This window comes from Peromyscus leucopus, chromosome 8b (genome assembly GCF_004664715.2).
Source record: "Peromyscus leucopus breed LL Stock chromosome 8b, UCI_PerLeu_2.1, whole genome shotgun sequence".
Lineage (NCBI taxonomy): Eukaryota > Metazoa > Chordata > Mammalia > Rodentia > Cricetidae > Peromyscus > Peromyscus leucopus.
Window position 1 is genome coordinate 28,607,971 of NC_051086.1, and position 20,024 is coordinate 28,627,994.

Below are 20,024 nucleotides of genomic sequence, written 5' to 3' on the forward strand. Positions count from 1 at the left end.
TTATTTCTTCTGGCTTGGCTGTGTTTCTTTAAGAAGAAAAGTGAGGTGTCTACCATTTCTGTTTATTCCCATTTTAATAACTTTTTACTCTACAGGCTTACATCCTCCAAATTTAAATAGTACCATAAAGACTCAAAACTTGACACCTAAGGAACATTTGACCTCTAGGCAATCAGTTAATGACTGGTTCTTCTACCAGCGGGTTCCTAAGTTTCACTTGTGCTCTCCTGGACTCCTGGGTCCATAGGACTCCTCTATCATGAGAGAGATATGTCATTAAGTCAGTGCACACAATAGTCACACATCTAGCTCTATATTTTTGACAGCTTGGATCTCATTGATATTTATCTAAAATGATGCTCACACAGGTTGCTACTGCTCTTTGTCGATACTTACGGTCTTGACATGACCATTACTAATCGCTTCTGAGTGATGTAGTCTTAACCCTTAGAGGCAAAGCAGTATCATTCCATTCCTACAGAATACATGGCTCACATGGATGTCCTCTCTAAGAAAGTCTTCTTAAAAGCCAGCTTCTCCATCAGAAATTTCCAGAGTTCTATTTCTGCCTCATTCTGCTTCTATAACTTACTGAGCAAGAGTAGGAGCTTGGTCCTTTGAACAGTCTCGAGTGTGTTAAGCTTTAAGAAGAATCTGGAAACATCACAGACATTTAGAGACAGTTGTGGGGCAGGAAGAGCCTGTTCTCTCCAAGCCTAGTGACAGAATCAGGATAGCAGCCTGGTAGCTCAGACACAGCCAGAGTGCACTTCTTCAGGAGGCTGTGCGTCCACTGGCCTAATGCTAGGCACCAGGGGCCCAATAATGAGCATCATGTGCTTCAGGGGCAGAGACAGACAGGAACAACCAGGCAGCTCTGCCTGAGAAAGGACATGGGCTGATAACTGTGTTAGAATGTGCTCTGAAGAAATGGCAAGTGCCACACTGGCCTCCACAGACTGAAGAGTGTTCTCCTGTATGTGTCCTTCTTGTCCCAAGCAGGAGGTGGGAGATGTGTGCCTTTCCCAGCCATGGGTTGTATTCTTCGACAGCCCCTTGAACAGAAAAACTTCTCAGAGATCCAGTGTTAGCATAGAGCACTGCAGATCTCGGGGGTCATTGACTTCAGCTAAATAACCCTAACACAGCAAAGAACAACACATGTGCATGAATATATGAGTGTATACAGTGCTGTCTGTATTTGCCTTCTGACTCTAGATGTCATTAGTAGACTTAAAATAAAAAGAAACACATCTACCCAAATTTTCTTTTATGAAAAAGAAAAAAAAAGAAGAAAGGCCAAGGAGATGGTGAGCTGGCTCACAATCAGTTGTTGCTCTTGTGGAGGACACTGTTTGGTTGGAATGCCCGTGTCAAGCAGCTCCCAACATCCTGTGCCTCCAGCTCTAAGGGATCTGATGCCCTCTTTCTAGCCTCCATGGACACCAAGCACACACATGGTATATAGACACACATGCAAGCAAAACATTCATACGCATATTTTTAATATAAGAGTATATATTGAAACATGCATTCTCAAGTTGAGATCTGAGAATGAGAATATATCATCTTTTAGTCTTTAATTACCTTATCATATATTTTTACATTAACCTAATTTAATTGAATTGGGTTTTTGGCAGGTTAGATTCTAAATTATTTTCTGAAATTCAGCAGCATAAATTGAGCCTCAGCTCCATGGAGTTCAGGAGGAAGTGAGACAGACAGAAGCACACCAACCTACCAGGCTCTGCTTACTACTGTGGGAAGATTTTCCTTGTTGATGTATTGTTTAGGTGGAGAGAGACCAAAGGCTCTCCCACCTTGAGCTTCATAGAAGCATTGAAAAAAATCCATGTGATTGGCTGGTTGATCCTGTCCTCCCTATACATAGTGTCCTGTACAGTTCTGTGCACTTCATCTCAGGAGCTCAGAATCAACTCGGAATCTCGGGTGATAGTGTACCACCTATTTTTAAACCAGCAAAAACATAGCTCAAGACAATGGGAAGAGATGTTAATGACTTACCCCAAGGGACAATGGACATGATGAAGCAGAGGCATTGGGAGAGCTACAGTGGCTTGTATCTGTTGTAGTAACTTATTTTAAGTGTATGAGCTGATGGTTCTATGCACCACAATCTCTGTGTAAAATGTGGGGGTTTTTTTGTTCCAAAATGAGCTCAAATTCTTAATTATGATAACTGACCCTGATATGCAGTCAATCCAAGAATATTAATCGTAGTTCTTCCCACTGAAGAAAGTAAGAGAAACTTCGGTCCTAGGGTTTAGTGCCCCCCTTTCTAGGAACTGCCTTTCCAGTGACACCAAATGAGAGCCATCCACTTGTAGAGCTCTGGGCCACATGTGTCCTCATGCTGTGTCCCCTGGTACCTAGTAAATGTGTTCTAAACAGACCTGACCTCCTACTGCAGGCAAATGGCGGCAGCCGCGTTTCCAACTTCAGCCCATGATCATTCAAGTCTGGGGCCTCCATGTTGCATAGATGAGTAGCTGCCAGCTCTGAGAGAAACAATGTACCAAGCACTCTCAGCAGTCACACTCTCTCCTTCCAGAGTTTCACCCTATTCAGTTACTTGGCCTGATAGGTGCCATAGTTAAAGCTACGCTTGGTCTTCCAGAAACGTTTGCAGAGCCATCTCTACAGGCCACACAGATGAAGCTGAAGCGAGCTCGGCTGGCAGATGACCTGAACGAGAAGATTGCTCAGAGACCTGGGCCCATGGAGCTGGTGGAGAAGAACATCCTTCCTGTGGACTCAAGCGTCAAGGAAGCCATTATAGGCAAGAGTAACCGTTTCTGTCTTCCACAGGAGTGCTAAATAAATTTGATCAAAATGCTAGCATCAATCAAGGGCATTGTTTTCTTAGTTGACTAGAAGCTGATAAACATCTATCTTGTTGCGACTGTTTTGTTATAGATTAGAAAATGGCCTTAGCCAGGCGGTGGTGGCACACCACCACCCAGCACTTGGGAGGCAGAGGCAGGCGGATCTCTGTGAGTTCGAGGCCAACCTGGGCTACCAAGTGAGTCCCAGGAAAGGCGCAAAGCTACACAGAGAAACCCTGTCTCAAAAAAAAAAAAAAAAAAAGAAAATGGCCTCCTCTGTCAGGTAATATGGATTTCTATTTTATGTCAGAGTGACCTCTGATGCCATCATCACATGTTCTAAGATAAATTATCGTATTGTATCATTTCACTTGTGCTGTTGACTATTGCTAGACTCTTCGTTCTGTCCGTCTAGGAAGATGATAAGCTGCACAAGCACAGAGGAGGGCCCATGGGTTCACTACACTCTTGACAAGATGTAGCATCTGTCTGCTTCAGCTGCTCTTGGGCTTGGCTTGTGCTGCTCATCCTGTTCTTGAACTTGAACCCAGGCCTATGCATGTGCAGCACACTCTCACGCTGAGGCCTGCCTGCCTCACTGGTTTTTGTTTCAGGCATAGTTTTAGCAGGGAAACAAATGAATAATAATATTCATTCAGCACGGTTCTGTTTTTGTTTTTTGTTTGTTTTTGTTTTTATACTAACTGAAAAATTAACTAGTACAGCTTTCATACTCCTCAGGGCTTCATTCTCTGAGTTAGTATAACTTTAAAGCTTAAGCAGTTTGTAGTCACAAAATTCCAAAACATAGAGTCAACTCTGATTCCAGACATTTGGGAAGATAGCCCCCAAAGTAAGGTGTGAGTGTAGGTGTGCTGTTCCTTGAAATGGACACTAACACTCTCACTTCCTCCTCTGCTTCCTCCATGTGAACATTTCAGTTCCAGGTTGGGGTTTTAAAGAATAAGGTCCGTGCATCTCTTAAATATTACTCTGTTGAGCGGGTGTGCTCTGCTGCTCATTTTACAGAGCAGGCTTGTGTTCTGCATCCTGCGTCCTCTTGCTGTTGTGTTCTCCAGTGTCATTGAGAACCCTCCCCTCTGGGCCAGGCTGCAGAGGAGTGCTGATGCTCTGGCTCCTGGCCAGCCTCTCCATAGCCCTGGGCTCCATCCCCAGGACCACAGGGACAGGAGCAACAACAAGGCACTCCTGTCCCCTCCCTTCCTACAGCTGGTAGCTGGACCCAAAGACTTGATCTGACTAGAAGAACACCAAACCCCAAAGAGTACATGACAGACAACAGTGTGGCTCCAGCTAGAAGAGCCTCCATTTCTGTAGCAGTGTGGCTCCCCCTGGGAAGAGCCCAGCTTTAAGCCAGCTCCTAAAACTCCCCTTTCTCAGTCAGCCTTGGTTCCAGAGCCCAAGTTCACCATGGTTCTCTCTGCAGGTGTGGTGAAGGAGGACTATCCCCACACTCACGGAGAGTTCTCATTTGATGAAGATAGCAGTGACGCTTTGTCTCCAGACCAGCCAGCAAGCCAGGAGTCTCAGGGCTCAGCAGCATCCCCCAGTGAACCAAAAGTCAGTGCCTCACCACCTCCTATGACTGCAAACACGCCGGCCCAGGTAAGGCCTTCCTAACATTTTTATAGACTGTGTCAAGACAATATTTTCACCAGAAGAAAAATCTGAAATTACTGACACTTCCTACCTGTGAGCCACACACTGTAAAACTGCACAACTGGTTGTCACTTTGTAGTTCTAACATTCATACACACCCATTAGTCTAGCTTTTAGTGTGATTTAAAAAATCTTCTTAGAACATTGGCCAACATAGTATAGTATAGTATAGTATAGTATAGTATAGTATAGTATAGTATAATAATATACCTGTTTTCTATCATCTGAACCATTCTTAGGGGATCATATACATCCATACAGTCTTGAACATATCTCCATGGCCTCTTCACCACAACACTGACACCTCCTCCATTCTTGTCTGTCCAGCTGCCACAAGCCATTGTCCTGCTACCTGTCTGTGAGTTTGACTCTTTAGGAAGCTCATTAAAAGTGGGATCAGTGTGTGTTTTTGTGACTGGCTTATTTCACTTAGCATAATATCTAAGGTTCCAGCCATGTTGTAACTGAGCCATGCAGAGACACCCTGTCTTGATAACAAAAACATACAAATATATTTAATTTTAATAGAGTTGAACTGATACACCACATCTCAGTGACCCCGTCCATGTCATCAGCTACTCAGAGCCATGTCCTCATTTTCACTCTTGTGTTTATAGTAAGATGCCATTGTCTTCACTCATGCTTGCTGATTTTTTTTTTTTTTTTTTTTTTTTTTGGTTTTTGGTTTTTTTCAAGACAGGGTTTCTCTGTGTAGCTTTGCGCATTTCCTGGAACTCGCTTCGTAGACCAGGCTGGCCTCAAACTCACAGAGATCCACCTGCTTCTGCCTCCCAAGTGCTGGGATTAAAGGCGTGCACCAGATTTTGGCATTTACCTGATTATTTTTTTAGCTAAATTGCCAGATAATGAAGTGAGCCTTGGTATAAGGTCAGCTGAGTTCATAGGAAACTTGACAGATTGAAAATGTGTTTCTTATGTCCTTGTCTTGTAAACACATTCTTTTTAAAATTCGTTTTGAAGCATTATTTCTTCATTACACTCATCACTGTCTTCAACGAAAATGTGAAGAACTCTTGACTCTCAAGGACAGACCACGTAGAGTTGGGTGCAGACAACTTTGTGAAGGGAGGTAGACAATTTAGTGTATGTCTAGAGGGTAGACAATTTAGTCTGTGTGTATATGTATGTGCATGCATCTATGCACCTGTTTCAATAAAGGTTCAATAATTAAGCTTTCTGAATGAATGATTGGAAAATCTATAGAGATTTGTACTCTTGTATTTAAAAGTGATCCCATCAGAGAGATGGTGTGGTAGTTTGAACGTATTTGGTCCCCATAAGCTCATAGAGAGTGGCAGTATGTGTGGCCTTGTTGGAGGAAGTGTGTCACTGGGGTGGGCTTTGAGGCATCCTGTGCTCAAGCTACACCCAGTGTCACAGTCCACTTCCTGTTGCCGGTGGATCAAGATGTAGAACTCTCAGCTCCTTCTCCAGCACCGTGTCTGCTTGAATACTGCCATGTCCTGCCATGATAATAAATGGACTAAACCTTTGAAGCTGTAAGTTACCCAATTAAATGTTTTCTTTATAAAAGTTGCTGTGGTTGTGGTGTCTCCTCAGAGCAAAAGAAACCCAAACTAAGACAGATACATGGGTAGTGACAGTCCAGATCTTCTGACCAGGTTCACAGAACAGCAGTGTCTGTGGCCCTCAGTATTGCTGGGACCTAGCCTGAAGGGAAGCTGGAGTTTCTTTGTTTTGTTTGGTTGTTTGTTGTTTTTGTTGTTGTTGTTGTTTTTTCAAGACCCCGGCTGTCCAGAAACTCACTCGGTAGACCAGGCAGGCTTTGAGCTCAGAGATCTGCCTGCTTCTGCCTCCCGAGCACTGGGATTTCAGGCGTGCGCCACCGCCCGGCAGAAACTGAGGTTAAGGAGCATCCCTGAGGTCTGAGCAGATGGAGAGAAAGGAGGTCTGCTGCCACTGTCCTCACATGCTTGCCTCACCCTGGCTTGAGCTCTAAAAATAGTCCTAGAAAGAATGTCAAGTATGTAAGTAAATAAACGTTAGAAAAGAGTTTGACTTAGCCATTTGGGTTACTTTTCTGCTTCTGTCTGTGTAGGTCAAGTTGTGAGATCGTTATTCACATGGCTGTAGCTTTAGTAACAGAATTGTCACCTCAGCTCTCTGTAAACAGCTTCTTGGGGCTGTGATGGTTGATCCTTAGTATCAAGTTGACTAGATTTGGAATCAGGTAGGAGATACAAGCAAGAGAGTATCTGCTGAGGGTGTTTCCTCAGAGGCGCTTAACTGAGGACACCAGGGTGGTGCTGCCCCATGGATGGGTCCCACTGAATAAATCAGGAGGAAGCCAGGCAAACTCATGTTTGTCTGTTCTGCTACCAGATGGATGCAGGTAGTCTCCCACTGCCATGCCTTCTCACCAGGATGGGCTGTATCTCAAGACTATGAGCCACAACAACCCATCCTCCTCGGCTCCTAGGCAGGTGTGTGGTCAGCAGCAAGAAAAGTTAGGGCCACAGAGGCTCCACCTGTGAGAGAGATTGCCATCCTCTCTGTCACAGCCAAACCTTTACTTTGCTCATGAAAGTTGGTCCCTATCCAAGTTTATGTGAGAAACTCTAACCAGAGGTAGTCCTGCCAAGCTGACACTGTAAGCCCTTGGAGGGAAATGTGAATGGCAGTGTCTATCGAAGAATACAGATTGCTTATTGCTTATTAAAGAGCACACGGAGCCTGGCTTGCTCCCTGAACAGAGGCACTGATCTTCACATGCCCTCAGTGTGGCAGCAGTACTGTGTGCACCTACTCCCCATAGCCAGTAGCCAGGCCAGAGGAAAGACCTGCTTTGGGGAGTGTGAACAGTCCTCCACACAGTCAAGGATGGTTCCACTGCAGTTACCTTGAGGCAACTTGTAGCCTGTGTGTGTATTTTTAAGGAAGGAATTGAGGATTCTTACATGTATCTGCATGACCCTGGCAGCTGAGAAGAGGAAACCTTCAGTAGTACTGAAGGTGACGTTGTCGGGGTCTGTTGTGTTGTCAGTTTTTAAATGAAGTACCGAAGCAAGCCTTATATCAGTAAAGTCTAGAATTGATAACTTTGATTTTGACAATGTGTGCACTTCATTGTGTTTTTCCAGGTTTTTAGTTTCTCTTTTTGGCTACCTTTCTCACAGCTGTGACAAGGCCTGACAAGAAGCAACCTAAGTAGAAAGGGCTTGTTTGGGCTCGTAGTGTGAGGATCAAGTCCATGGTGCCAGGAGAGGCGTGGTGACTGGAGAAGCAGCTCTGCACACTGCCGCTGCAGTCTGGGAAACAGTGACTAGAAAGCAGGCGGGCTGCGGAAGCTCGGGGCCACCCCCAGGGACCCCTTCCTCCAGTCAGCCTCCACCTCTGAGTCTCACAACCTTCCAGACAGCTCCACCCACTCAGGACTAAGTAGGGGAGTTTGTGGATGGCATTTTATATTCAAATGCATGTGTAAAATCTATTCATAATTACTCTTACATTTCCTTCAAGGGAACAGACCTTACCATACTGCTCCTCACCAGATATCAAGTTCTGAGACAGCAAGATATCATTCATTTTATCATAGAAACAGGTATTTCCTGATTTAATGAATGAGACACCTTAGGAGATTGTTAAGGTTCCCAAAGGCCTGTGTGTGCTAGGCTGCCAGCTGGTGGACTTGAGAGGTGAATGGATCATGAAGGCACTGAGTTCATCCCTGGATTAATCCATTATTCAAAAGTTCATAGCCAAGTGGGCCATTAGGTGGGGCCCGGTAGGAGGAAGAGTATGTCTGTTCTCAGCCTCTCATCACCCTGTTTCTGCCTTCTTACTGGCCTAAAAGCAGCAGAGTCACTGAAACCACAAATCAACAATAAAAACCAAACACAGAGATCCTGGCTAGGTATTTTTTTCAGCTTTAGAACTCATTTCATCCCCAGAGATCACATATTGCAAATGGAGTGCAACTTGTTTTATGCTTAGGCAACTCATGAACAGTGGGAAAGTAGAAAATCCCAGTTTCCATATGTGGGTACAAGGGAGGTACCCTGTCCCTTTCATCTGCAGACTCTTTCCTCTTATTTTAGAATACCGGGATGTCCAGCCATAAACATGGTCTGATAGCACGTCTGTGAATTCCCAGAGCCTGGTACTTGGACAGAGAACTGTTGACCAGCTGCTCTGCTAAGCTGTCTCCCATGTCCTCTTCCCCTCTACTCTCTCCCCTCTTCCAAGTCGCCACAAGGTAGCAAGCCCTCTCCTCCATACACATACATGTGCCAAAGTAACATGACCTGTGGAACGATGTCATAGTAATAGTGTGAGTGTTGCAGCTTGGATGGAAAGGTTTCCTGGCAGTTGGTAGCCAAGAAATACCACAAAGTCCCACCACACAACAAACCTCACACAAAAGACTTATTAGGAGGGTGGCTGCCTCTGCTTGAGCAAGACAGCAGAGAACTGAGCAAAAAGCAGGGTTTATATAGAGTTTCTTTTTGAGGGGGTGGAACTTTTCAGGGTGGAGCTTTCCAGGATGGGGATTGGTGGGATTTCAAGTCCAGGGCTTGGACTTTTTACTTTGTAGGGTGGGGGCTGGGTCCAGCAGTTAGGGCAGTTAGAGTATTCTGTGAGTGGAACTTGGTAATTGGAGGTCCTCAGGGGAGGGGCCTGGCCACTCGTGTAGCTCAGGGGACTTACAAATAGAAAACTAATTAGTTCACGAATACATGGGCAAATATTAAAAAAAAAAAAAAAAAAAAAAAAAAAAACTACTGCAACCTTGATTTATAACTCCAATTTGTGTACAGGATTTTAAAAATATATTTAAAATTACAAATCTATGGTAATGACTGTGTGGTTTATAACAATTTGTGCTCTAGCTAGTATAGAAGAGAGCTAGGAAAGGGTATACACCCCTGCATTCCCACACTCAGGAAGCCAAAACAGAAGGATTGGTCCCTTTGGGTCTGCAGACATGGGGATGCCATAAAGCAACATCTCTGATGTGACTTGAGCTGATTTTAAGAACAGCTCTCAATGTCGTGCATACTTGTCACAGTGACCAAAGACAATGCATTAAGAACATAAACAGAAAGAGAAAAGGGAGTCAGGTCATCACTACAAAAAAGTCAGCTGAACACAGAAAGACATGTAGAGTTCTGGGAATGCTTCTGTTGAGACATGAACATGATTTCAAACAATCCACAGATTCAGTACAAGCCCTAGCAAATCCCTACAGTGATTTCCACTGAAATAAATAACCTGTAAGGGTGCAAGGGGCCCCCAAAACCAAAACCACATTGAATTTAAAAAAAAAATATAATGTTGTCAGCCTCATCCTTTTTTAAAGTTGTTATTAATTAGATTGTTTTCTTTGACAGTTTCATACATGCATATAATACATTGATTTTTAAAACTTATCATGAAGCCATCAAAAGAATATGGTGCTAGCATAACAACAAGCACACAGACAAGTGGAATCTACCAGAGCCCACTGAAACAAGAGCCTAGAGAAAAAGGTCCTTGTGTGTATGACAAAATATTCCTTGACAGAAACACCAAGATCACTCAGTGCAGGAAATGCAGTGTTACTAAGGAAACCATGCATCCATATTTAAGAAAATTAATCTGTGTATATTCTATACAGAATCAACTCACAATGGGAAAGACCTACATGTGAGCTGTAACACTAGGGAAGACTTAGGAGACATAGGGAGAAGTCATCCTGATCTTACATTGTCCCTGTTTTCTTGAACACAAGGCCCAGGCAACAAGAGCTAATTAGTTCTAATCAAAATTTAAAAGTTTTGTACAAAGAATCTTATCAGAATGAAAAGCCAACCCACAGAATGGGAGAAAGTACTTGAAGAGGGGTTGTCTCTGGTATCCATAAAGGACATTCTCAAGTAAACTACACTATTCAAAAATAGGTACAAAACTTGAGGGACATTTCTCTGTAGAAGATACATGTGCTGGCTAGCTTTATGTCACGTTGACATAAACTAAAGTCATTTGAGAAGAGGGACCTCAATTGAGAAGACGCCTCCATAAGATTTGGCTATAGTCAAACCCATAGGGCATTTTCCTCAATTAGTGACAGATGGGAAGGGCCACCCTACAGGGTGGGGCCATCCTTGTGCTGGTCCTGGGTGCTATAAAGAAAGCAAGCTGCGCAAGCCATGATGAGCAGTCAGTAAGCAGCACCCTCCATGGCCTCTGTATCAGCTCCTGCCCTGTTTGAGTTTCTGTCCTGACTTCCTTCAGTAGTGAGAAGCAATATGGAAGTATAAGCCAAATAAACCCTTTCCTCCCCAACTTGATTTGATCACAGCAAGTTGATCATTTCATCATGGCAGTAGTAACCCTAAGACAATATAATATACAAATAGCCAATAAGATTTGATGATCTCTGATATATTGTAACTATGTTATATAGACAATGGAAATAAATGCATCACAACATATATAGCCTAAAAAACCATTAAACAAACCAGAAGATGCCATCCCATACCCAGAAAACACCAGGTTCTGGCAGGTATGTGGTGAAACTGGAATTCTTGTGAGTTGTTACTGTAGTAACATATGTAGTTACATAGTCACTGTAGAAAATGATGTCTTAAAAATACAATTTTACTGGGCCATTGACGGCTCAAGTGAGTAAGGGCAGTTGCCACCAAGTCTGATGATGTAAATTCAGCCCCTGTAATCTGCATAGCAATTGGGAGCTGACTGACTCCTCCATCCTCCACCAGCATGCACACCCACACTAAGTAAATAAAAAAAACTAAGTAAATAATGTTTAAGGCAGAACTTAACCACTGACCCAGCAGTTCCGTTCAGGATGAATGAGTCGAAAGCAGGAGGCAGGGTGTTGTGGCACACACCTATCACCCAGTACTTCGCAAGCTAACACAGGAGGGTTGTTCTGAGTTCAAGAGCCTGGGCCATATAGTAAGACCTGTCTTTAAAACATATGAACCAAAGGTTGTAACAAAGAATTAGAGCATATGTATTCTCTATAACATACATACCACCATTCACCCTCTTCCTGTGAGCAACATCTCATGGCAAACAGAAAAACAGCCCTTCTGTGCACAGCATCTGAATGCAGAAACAAAAAGCTGCCCTTGAAAAGGAAGGGGTTCTATACCAGCTACAGTATAGGTGAACCAGAGCATTATATTAAATGAATGAGCCAGTCACAGAGGGACACACACCAACAAATGAGATCTTACATGCCTATACTCAACGTAGAAAACATGTTGGGTTTGTATTCAGCTCATTCATTGTTTATTTTATCTGTATAGGAATTGAAATACCCAAACAGTATTCAAAGCACAGTTACAGTTTGAATTTATTTGCATGTTGCCATCTTCAGCAAGAACTCTTCTGCGTCCTGAATTAAAACCATGTTGCTGGAGAATTTCTCTCCAGCTCCCGCCAGTCCCGGAGCCCACTTATAAAATAAACACACAGACTCTTACATTATTTAAACTGCTTGGCCATTAGCTCAGGCCTATCATTGTCTAGCTCTCACTCTTATATTCAGCCCATTTCTATTAATCTTTACTTTGCCACGTGGCTCGTGGCTTACCGGTACTTTACATCTTCCTTGTCCTGGCGGCGGCTCCAGGCAGTCTCCCCTATCCTTCCTCCTTCCTCAATTCTCCTCTCTCCTTGTCCCGCCTATACTTCCTGCCTGGTCACTGGGCAATCAGTGCTTTATTTATATAGAGCGATATCCACAGCAGAACCATGTTTATTAGAGATTGAAAAGCTACAGTATAAGAAAGTAAGAGTTTTCCAAAAGGCAACACCTGAGCCTTCATGTGCAGACAGTAGTCTGCAGGGAGGCAGCCGGAACCTGCATTGTTAACTTTTCCCCGTAGATTTCTAGTAAAAGAAAGGTTGGTTTTTAAAGTTAAAAGTCTCTTTTTCTAACTTAATGTCAAAATATCCGGTATTTAATATTTTTCTGACATTTTCCAGTATTTAATATTTTTCTGACATTTTCCTTTGAATGATGTGTTGTGTGTATACACATGTATGTGGAAGCCAAGTTGATGTGTCAAGTATTGTGTATGCTCATGTGAGTGTGTTCATATGTGTACATGCATGTGTCTTGAGTGTGTGTGTCTGGAAGCTAAAGATTACATTAGGAGTCCTCTCAGTCACTCTCACCTTGTTTTTTAAGAGAGGCTCTCTCCCTGAACCTGCAGCTCACTTATTTGGCAAGGCTGGCAACACAAGGAGCCCTAGGGATCCCGTCTCTCTCCCCAGCACTGGATTGCGTGCTCACTTCACACCTTGCGTGTTCTGCATGGATGCTGGAGTTCCGATCTCAGGTCCTCCTGCTTACATAGCAAGCACTCTCCCAGCCGAGCCAGTCCCAGCCCTCTGCTGTTTTCTCTGATAGTGGAAGATGAAAGGGAAGGTCTAGCAGTCAGGAGCCCTATATCCTGGGGTGGGAATAGTCATCCTATGGGACGGGAAATCAAGTCAGCAGCTTCTTTTTCTTCTAATTCTAAATCTTTAAGTTAGAGATTCACAAGGTGAATGCAGGTTTTGGTGTCAATTTAGATACTTTAGTATTCCTTCTAAGGTGATAACATACTGCTCATAGGATGACATATTAACTGTAGAGCAGAGGAAGCATCCTTTGTGACCTAGATGTTTTCAGCCCTTTTAGAAGAACATGGTAGGTTCGGAACCCTGGCACCTGGGTCCTTTTGCAGAGTTTACTTTATTGGAGCATAACCCTAGACATGTCATGTGCCATTTCTGGAGGATATTTTGGTTTGTATCTTTTAAGGCACATAAGAAGCCTGACAGAATACCTAGAGGACTCTAGATATCTCTTCCCCTTAGGCACAGTGAACAACCAGCCACTGTGTTTCAGTGGCTTTAGTGTTACGGTTTTCTGGATAACAGTCACATTGAAGTAGAGACCATTAAAGACAGCATCTGTCTTAGAGGCTGAAGGAGGCATAGACTAGGAATGCAGGCAAGATGACACATCTTCACAAGCACCCCAACCTTCTGGGTGGCCCTTTAAGTTGTTCACACTCTTGCTCACTCTCAGATACATCAGACCAGGTGGAATGCTTTTGTAAGGAGATAATATATAATCCAAAATTCGGACATTTGATTCGACTTCATACACCAGTTACAGAAGCGCCAGAGTGTACTCCCTGTGCGACCACCCAGAAGGAAGTATCTCGGTCCCTAAAGTATGCCAGGTGAAAGGACTACTGATAGCGTAGGCCCGTGTCCCATAGGAAAGTGCCACCTTTCACTTGAAACTTGGCTGGCCACAGGTTTATCAGAGAGCCAGACAGCTCCAGAGTGTTGGAGAGCAGAGTCCAGAACCTTCATTTCTGGATGAAATGAGGCTGATCACAGCCATCTTTACAAAGTCTCTTACATTGTCTTACGTTAATAATCTCAAGCTGAAATGAGTAGCAGGGGCTGGTCTCAGAGAGAGCCCTGGACTTGTACAGTTGCATTCTCATTCACAGGCACAGCTGGGCTTAAGAATGTGACTTTGCTGAGGGAAGCCACAAGAACGCCATTCATCAATTAAACAGATGTTTATTGAGTATACACGCCGGGCTTCATATTTCTTGTTGCTAATAGCACTCCAGGCTTTCAGGTTGTTTATCTTAAGGAAGGGAAATGCAGTTTGTTATTTTAAATACTTCCACAAGAGGACTGAAGGGAGTGGGATGTCTTTTCTGAAGAAAAACCATTTTCCCTGAAGAAAAGCTGGTAATAAGGAAGCGGAAGTAAGAACACAGCATTCCCTCTGGTGATGGACATGTCACATACTTGGAGTGGATTACTAGCAAGGAGCAGTAAAATCTACTGTAGCTGTTTCTGCCCCCATTCCAGCTCCATGCTGGTGCTCTCTAGCTCTGGAAGGGCAAAAGCCCCTGTAAGAAGCTCAGGTATGCAAGGAGACAGTCTCCTGGGAACACATTCTTCCCCTTCTCTTTTAAAAGACACGAGGGGATGTGGTCAGTTAGCATCGGTTTGGAGACAGAAGTGTGAGGTGTGCAGCACAATGAAGGCCCCTGGGGATGGCATGAGCCTCCTGGGAGGTGCCACCAACAGCAGAAGGGGGCAGGCATGGTGCAGGCCTATGTTCTGGAAGGCCAAACCCTACATGTGAATGGGCCAGGGTTAGTATGACCTGTCTGTCAAGAAAGGTTTAGAAATGCCATGTACTGTTCTGAGTGCTTTCATGAGTTGTGTTGTTGTTGTTGTTGTTGTTGTTGTTGTCATTTTGTTTTTGACAAAAATAAGGATGGCTCTAACCGTATTTCTGGGGAGTCAGGACAACACACACAACTCTATATCAGTTCAACCTTACTTAGCTTCAGCTGAGGTAAAGGCTAAATAACCTGCTTCATGGAGATAAGTCTGTAATTAATTCCCTCTGAATCTCAGGCACAATAGTATGTTTTTCTTTGTTTCATTTTTAGACTTTTTTTTTATATTTTTAAGTTCTTTATACTTTATTGTTTGTTTTTTTGTTTTTCGAGACAGGGTTTCTCTGTGTAGTTTTGGTGCCTGTCCTGGATCTCACTCTGTAGACCAGGCTGGCCTTGATCCACCCGCTCAGCCGAGTACTGGGATTAAAGATGTGCACCACCACCTCCTGGCTCTTTATACATTTTTAATTAAAATAGAATTACATTACTTACCAATCCCTTTCTTCCTTCTAGCTTCTCCCAGGTCTCCTCCTTCCAAACCCCTCCCATGAGCCGCCCACTCTCAAATTGATAGACTCTTTTTCTTTACTTTTATTACAGATATGTATATGTGTATGTATGTGTGCACAAATACATAATTACGACATGCTGAGTCTTTTATATGAATATGGTTTGGGGCCAACCACTTTGTATCAGATAATCAGTAAGGATGCCATTTGTAAAATGAGGTTATTCCCTTGCAGTTCCATTCCTCTTAAAGCCACTGACCTCATGACCTTGTCTCTTTCTGCCTTTCCCACCAGTTTAGCTCAGTGTCCCCAGCAGTTCCTGAATTCTTGAAAACCCCTCTAACTGCGGACCAGCCTCCCACGAGGTCTACAGCTCCCATCCTCCCCACGAACACTGTGTCCTCAGCGAAGCCGGGCCCAACGCTGGTGAAGGTAGGTGCCCAGAGCACAGCACTGCAGTGCTCCACTCGGTGACTGGTGCCTCAGCATCAAGCCTGTGGACACAAGACAGAGAGGCATGTGTCTGGAGGTCCCACAACCTTGAAAACGAAACTAATGCTTGCTGGACTGGGTCAGCACATGACCTGTCCCCCAGTAACAGATGACAGAGATCTTGGCTGTATGAAGTGCTGGCTGCGTAGCATCCCAGGGACGTCTTTGATGACAGCCCGCTTTGGATTCTGTGTGCAAGGTGAAGCTCTATGGTACCCAGACAAGAGAGAGGATGTGCTAGTCAGAGGCTCTGGAGAGGCCTTTTGGTTGAGTCATTTCGTCCAAAGCAGCTTGGCAGGATCTCAGATACGCCTCCGGTTCCTGGCACTGTTCCCCAAAGTGCACTTGGTTGAAATAATTCAGTTAGAATAAGTCCCAAGGAAGGAGAAAAATACTTAAATATGCAGTATATTTTTAAAGTTCTTAAAATCCTATTTATAATTTCTAAATAAGATGATGGGGGAAAATAACAATAAGGAATAGTCTAACCATCTCATTTGTGGCTTTTCCTAAACCTGGCAGAGTTCACGTCTCAAACCTTTTGAACTAAAGAGGACATTAGTGCTCACTAACCTCTTGTCACCGTGCAGAGGAGGCTGGCCCTCAGATGAGGAGTGGCATGGTTACAAAGGCCCCGTCTCCAGGTTCTGCTCCAGCCTGTGTCTGCCCTGAAGGTCATGCAGCACTCAGTTCTAAGGCAAAGCTGCCTTTCAAATGAGCACACTCTTCTCTCCCAGCCAAGGCTTCTGAGGCAGTGGGACTCTAACTTCGGAACACCTTTCCCCGGCTCAGCACCGGAAGCAAGAATGTCAACAGTCACCTCTTAACGCATTGTGCGGTATCTCGTCTACATCCACCCCACCAGTGTCCACCCCGCATCCCTCAATAGCACAGAGGGCCAGCATGCCAGCCTGTCCTGTTGCCTTTCTCCCACTCTGCTTCCCTACTAGCTTCTCTTAGGGAGGGTTTTGGCTCTAGGGGAAGAAGCATCAACAAGGATTGTGCAGTCCCAGAAAAGGCAGAGGGAGGGGCGCACCGAGGGCTCCTGTGGAAAGGAAGAGGCACAAGACTCCAGCAGCATCCACATTGTACAGATTCTTCCTTGTGCGTGCTGACACTAGCTGACCAGCTAACTGGACTGTTGAGTGGTGTGTAACAGCTCAACAGACTGACTGACAGATTACAGCCTTGCCAGTTTCCATGGGGTGCATGCTCCCACCTCAGCCACCAGCTTCAGGTAGCCTGTGTGACGTCACAAGCGCAGAGTTAGGAAAACGTGCACGTGGAGCTCTTGTGAGTCAGTCAGAGCAGCCGGTTTCACGAGCGGTTTGTACCACTCGTGTAAAGGCCGTGTGCCGAGCCAGTCCTCTACGACAGGAAGAGCCGGAGCCGTCTGTAGCACAGGAGAGGAAGGCACATTTCCCGTGAACGTGCATGGGGCTCTCCATGATCTGCTCTACACTGGCATGCATTCCCAGAGGAAGTTATGTGCCCGAGAGTTGTTATCTGGTCTACACTCTTTTGGTGTGGGGAGGACTTGTCATTTTCTCAAGATGTTGTATGTAGCTTAGTCACAAGATCTATTCAGTTGTCTGTCACTAAAGCAACTTAGGATTGATGTCCTGTTTTGTCTGGTTTTTTTCATTATTATTTGGTTTTAGATGTATTTTATTTTTATTTATATGAGTATTTTGCCTGCATGTATGTATGTGCACCATGTGAGTGGCTTGTGTCCAAAGAGATCAAAAGATCCCCTGGAAACTGGAGTTACTGATGGTTGTAAGTCACCATGTGGATGTTGGGAACCAGCAGGTCCTCTGCCAGTTCTCCAAACAGCCAAGCCATCTCTCCATCCACTGTTTGGTTTCATTTTGCTTTTTGTTTTGTAACGTTTTTCTTCTTTTTATTGGAAACAGATGCTTTCTGTACAATATATTCTGATCACAGTTTGCCCTTCCCCAGCTCCTCTAAGATTCTCCTCACCTCCCTCCCATTAGTATCCGGCACCAATTCTGTCTCTCATTAGAAAACAAACAGGCATTTAAAGAATAATAATAAAATAAGAGCAAACAAACTGAAACAGGACAAAACAAACAAACTTGCTTTGTTCTTCACCTAGAAAGGTGAGATTGGTCTGTAGATTTTGAAACTGAAATGAACAACTCAAGAAAAAGTTGCCTGCCAGTCATAAGATAGGAGAGATGTATGGTCTTACCCCATTTTAAAAATAAAATTGAACATTTTCAGTTTTTTTTTAAATTTATATTACCTGGCATTTTGAATTCTGTTATTTTCCTTAATGCTGCTTATATAATCTGTCTTATTCTCATTAGAAGGATTTATTTGTTTGTTTGTTTGTTTATTTATTTTTACATAGCCATACATCTCTTAGAATGTTCTCCCTTTTATTTTTTTATTTCCTCAAAAAATAGCAAAGCCATCCCAAGAATACAAATGACAAACACCGTAGCAAAAAATGCAAAGATCCGAAACCCCGAGTGAAGAAGTTGAAGTACCACCAGTACATTCCACCAAACCAGAAAGGGGAAAAAAGTGAGCCACAGATGGACTCCAACTACGCCCGCCTGCTCCAGCAGCAACAGCTCTTCCTACAGCTGCAGATCCTGAGCCAGCAGCAACAGCAGCAGCAGCAACACTACAACTACCAGACCATCCTGCCCGCACCCATCAAGTAAGCCTGCACTCGGGGTGTGTCCCGCCATGGCTTATACCCTGGCTTTGGGAGGATCCCAAGTTACAGAAGGTTGAATGTGGCCCAGCACTCTGCTCAGGGACCACCCTCACTTGGCTGCTGTCCAAGCTCACCACACAGTGTCTGCCGTCCCAAAGTGGCCTGCCTTCTAGTCAGGCATTTGTCCTCCAGTAGACTCTGAGCTCTTCACAGCTCTTCAGGGAAGATGTGCCCACTGGACCTGTCAGTACCAAGTGCTTGAGAAAAGCGTGGGATGCACACCCACACATGTGAAGAAGCATGGGTGGAAAGTTCCACAGGGAAGAAGGCTCTAGAAGGCTCTTCCAAACAGAGAAAGAGTTAAACTCTGGTAGAGGAAGGACATGCATTGGTGGTGAGCAAAGTTGCCTGATGGGGGACCATGAGTGATTCCTAAGAAAGGTCCAAGGAAGGAGGTAGAATCGTGCTGCAAGAGACCGTTCCATGTGGCAGACAGTGCAATGTTTAGACAGTGGTAACCTGGTAGGACTGAATCATTAAAAACAAGTTGGATACTGATAATAAAGGAGATTCTGGAAATGTTCAGGGGCAAAGGGGCAGTGATGAGGTCCTGAAAGACGTGGCAGGTGGTGACTCATAGAGAAGTTCTCCGTGCCCACGAGTGGAGAAGGATGGGGTTGCCACAGCTTTCCACCTATTGTTAGGCCCAAGTTTGTACCCTCAACTCACTGGTTGAAGAATGTTTTAGATATTTATCCCAACATGCTTTTTCTGAAACTCAAAGATGCAAAGGTCCTATCCTCTCCTTCCCACTTATCCAGCTCTAGAGACAGGGAAGGGACAGAGAAGCTTGTCATTGAGAAAATACTCTGAGTGCAAGCTGTTCAGTATCATAGGAGAATGATTATCAATTTCCTTCTCTTAAGATAAAAATATCATGATGAAGATTAAATTCATTGGTAATTTAGACCATCTTGTGGAGCACATGTCTAAAACAGAGCATGGAGATGAAGAAGTAATTCTGTAACGTGTTATTATTTAAAAGCAAGCAAGCCCAAGTGAGCTGTTTTGGTGGAAAGGAGTCAGAGTTGGGACAGGACCCAAGCAGCTGTCACCATGTTGTAGCTTTGTCTAAGACCTGGGCAGATGTCCTACACCTCCAGCTGCTCAGGCACCAGTAGTGACAGCAGTGGTGCCCATGGTTCCTAGCTGCTCACACCACCATCAGCCCTGCTGCCGTCTAGTAGGCTTGGTCTTTTGACTCCATCCCAGTAGGAAATCCACAGAATGTTTTTTCCTGTGATATCTACCTGTGAATTACCCTTTTCAAAGTGAAGCGGACATGCTTGCAGTCAGAACATCCATGTACATAAACTTGAAACAGTTTTCAAGATTTATTATTTTATGTGTTTCAATGTTTTGCCTGCATGTATATATGTGTGCCATGTGCATGCCTGGTGCTGGAGAGGGCATCAGATCCCCTGGGACTGGAGTGACAAGACAGTTGTGAACTGCCATATTGGTGCTTGGAATGGAACCCAGGTCCTCTACAAGAGCAACAAGGGCTCCTAATGCTGAGCCCACTCTTCAGCTAACCTCT

The 20,024-nt window shown here is 44.3% G+C and overlaps 1 protein-coding gene across 3 annotated transcripts in view; it reads left to right on the forward strand.

Annotated features, from left to right (window-relative positions):
* Mrtfb (myocardin related transcription factor B) overlaps positions 1-20,024 on the forward strand; it is a 161,710-nt gene that overhangs the window by 121,610 nt on the left and 20,076 nt on the right. For all 3 annotated transcript variants that reach the window (XM_028890039.2, XM_028890041.2, XM_028890042.2), the window contains 4 exons: positions 2,639-2,800; positions 4,294-4,472; positions 15,535-15,672; positions 18,165-18,424. In XM_028890039.2, the coding sequence (XP_028745872.1) occupies positions 2,639-2,800; positions 4,294-4,472; positions 15,535-15,672; positions 18,165-18,424 (739 nt within the window). The remainder of the gene's footprint in view (positions 1-2,638; positions 2,801-4,293; positions 4,473-15,534; positions 15,673-18,164; positions 18,425-20,024) is intronic.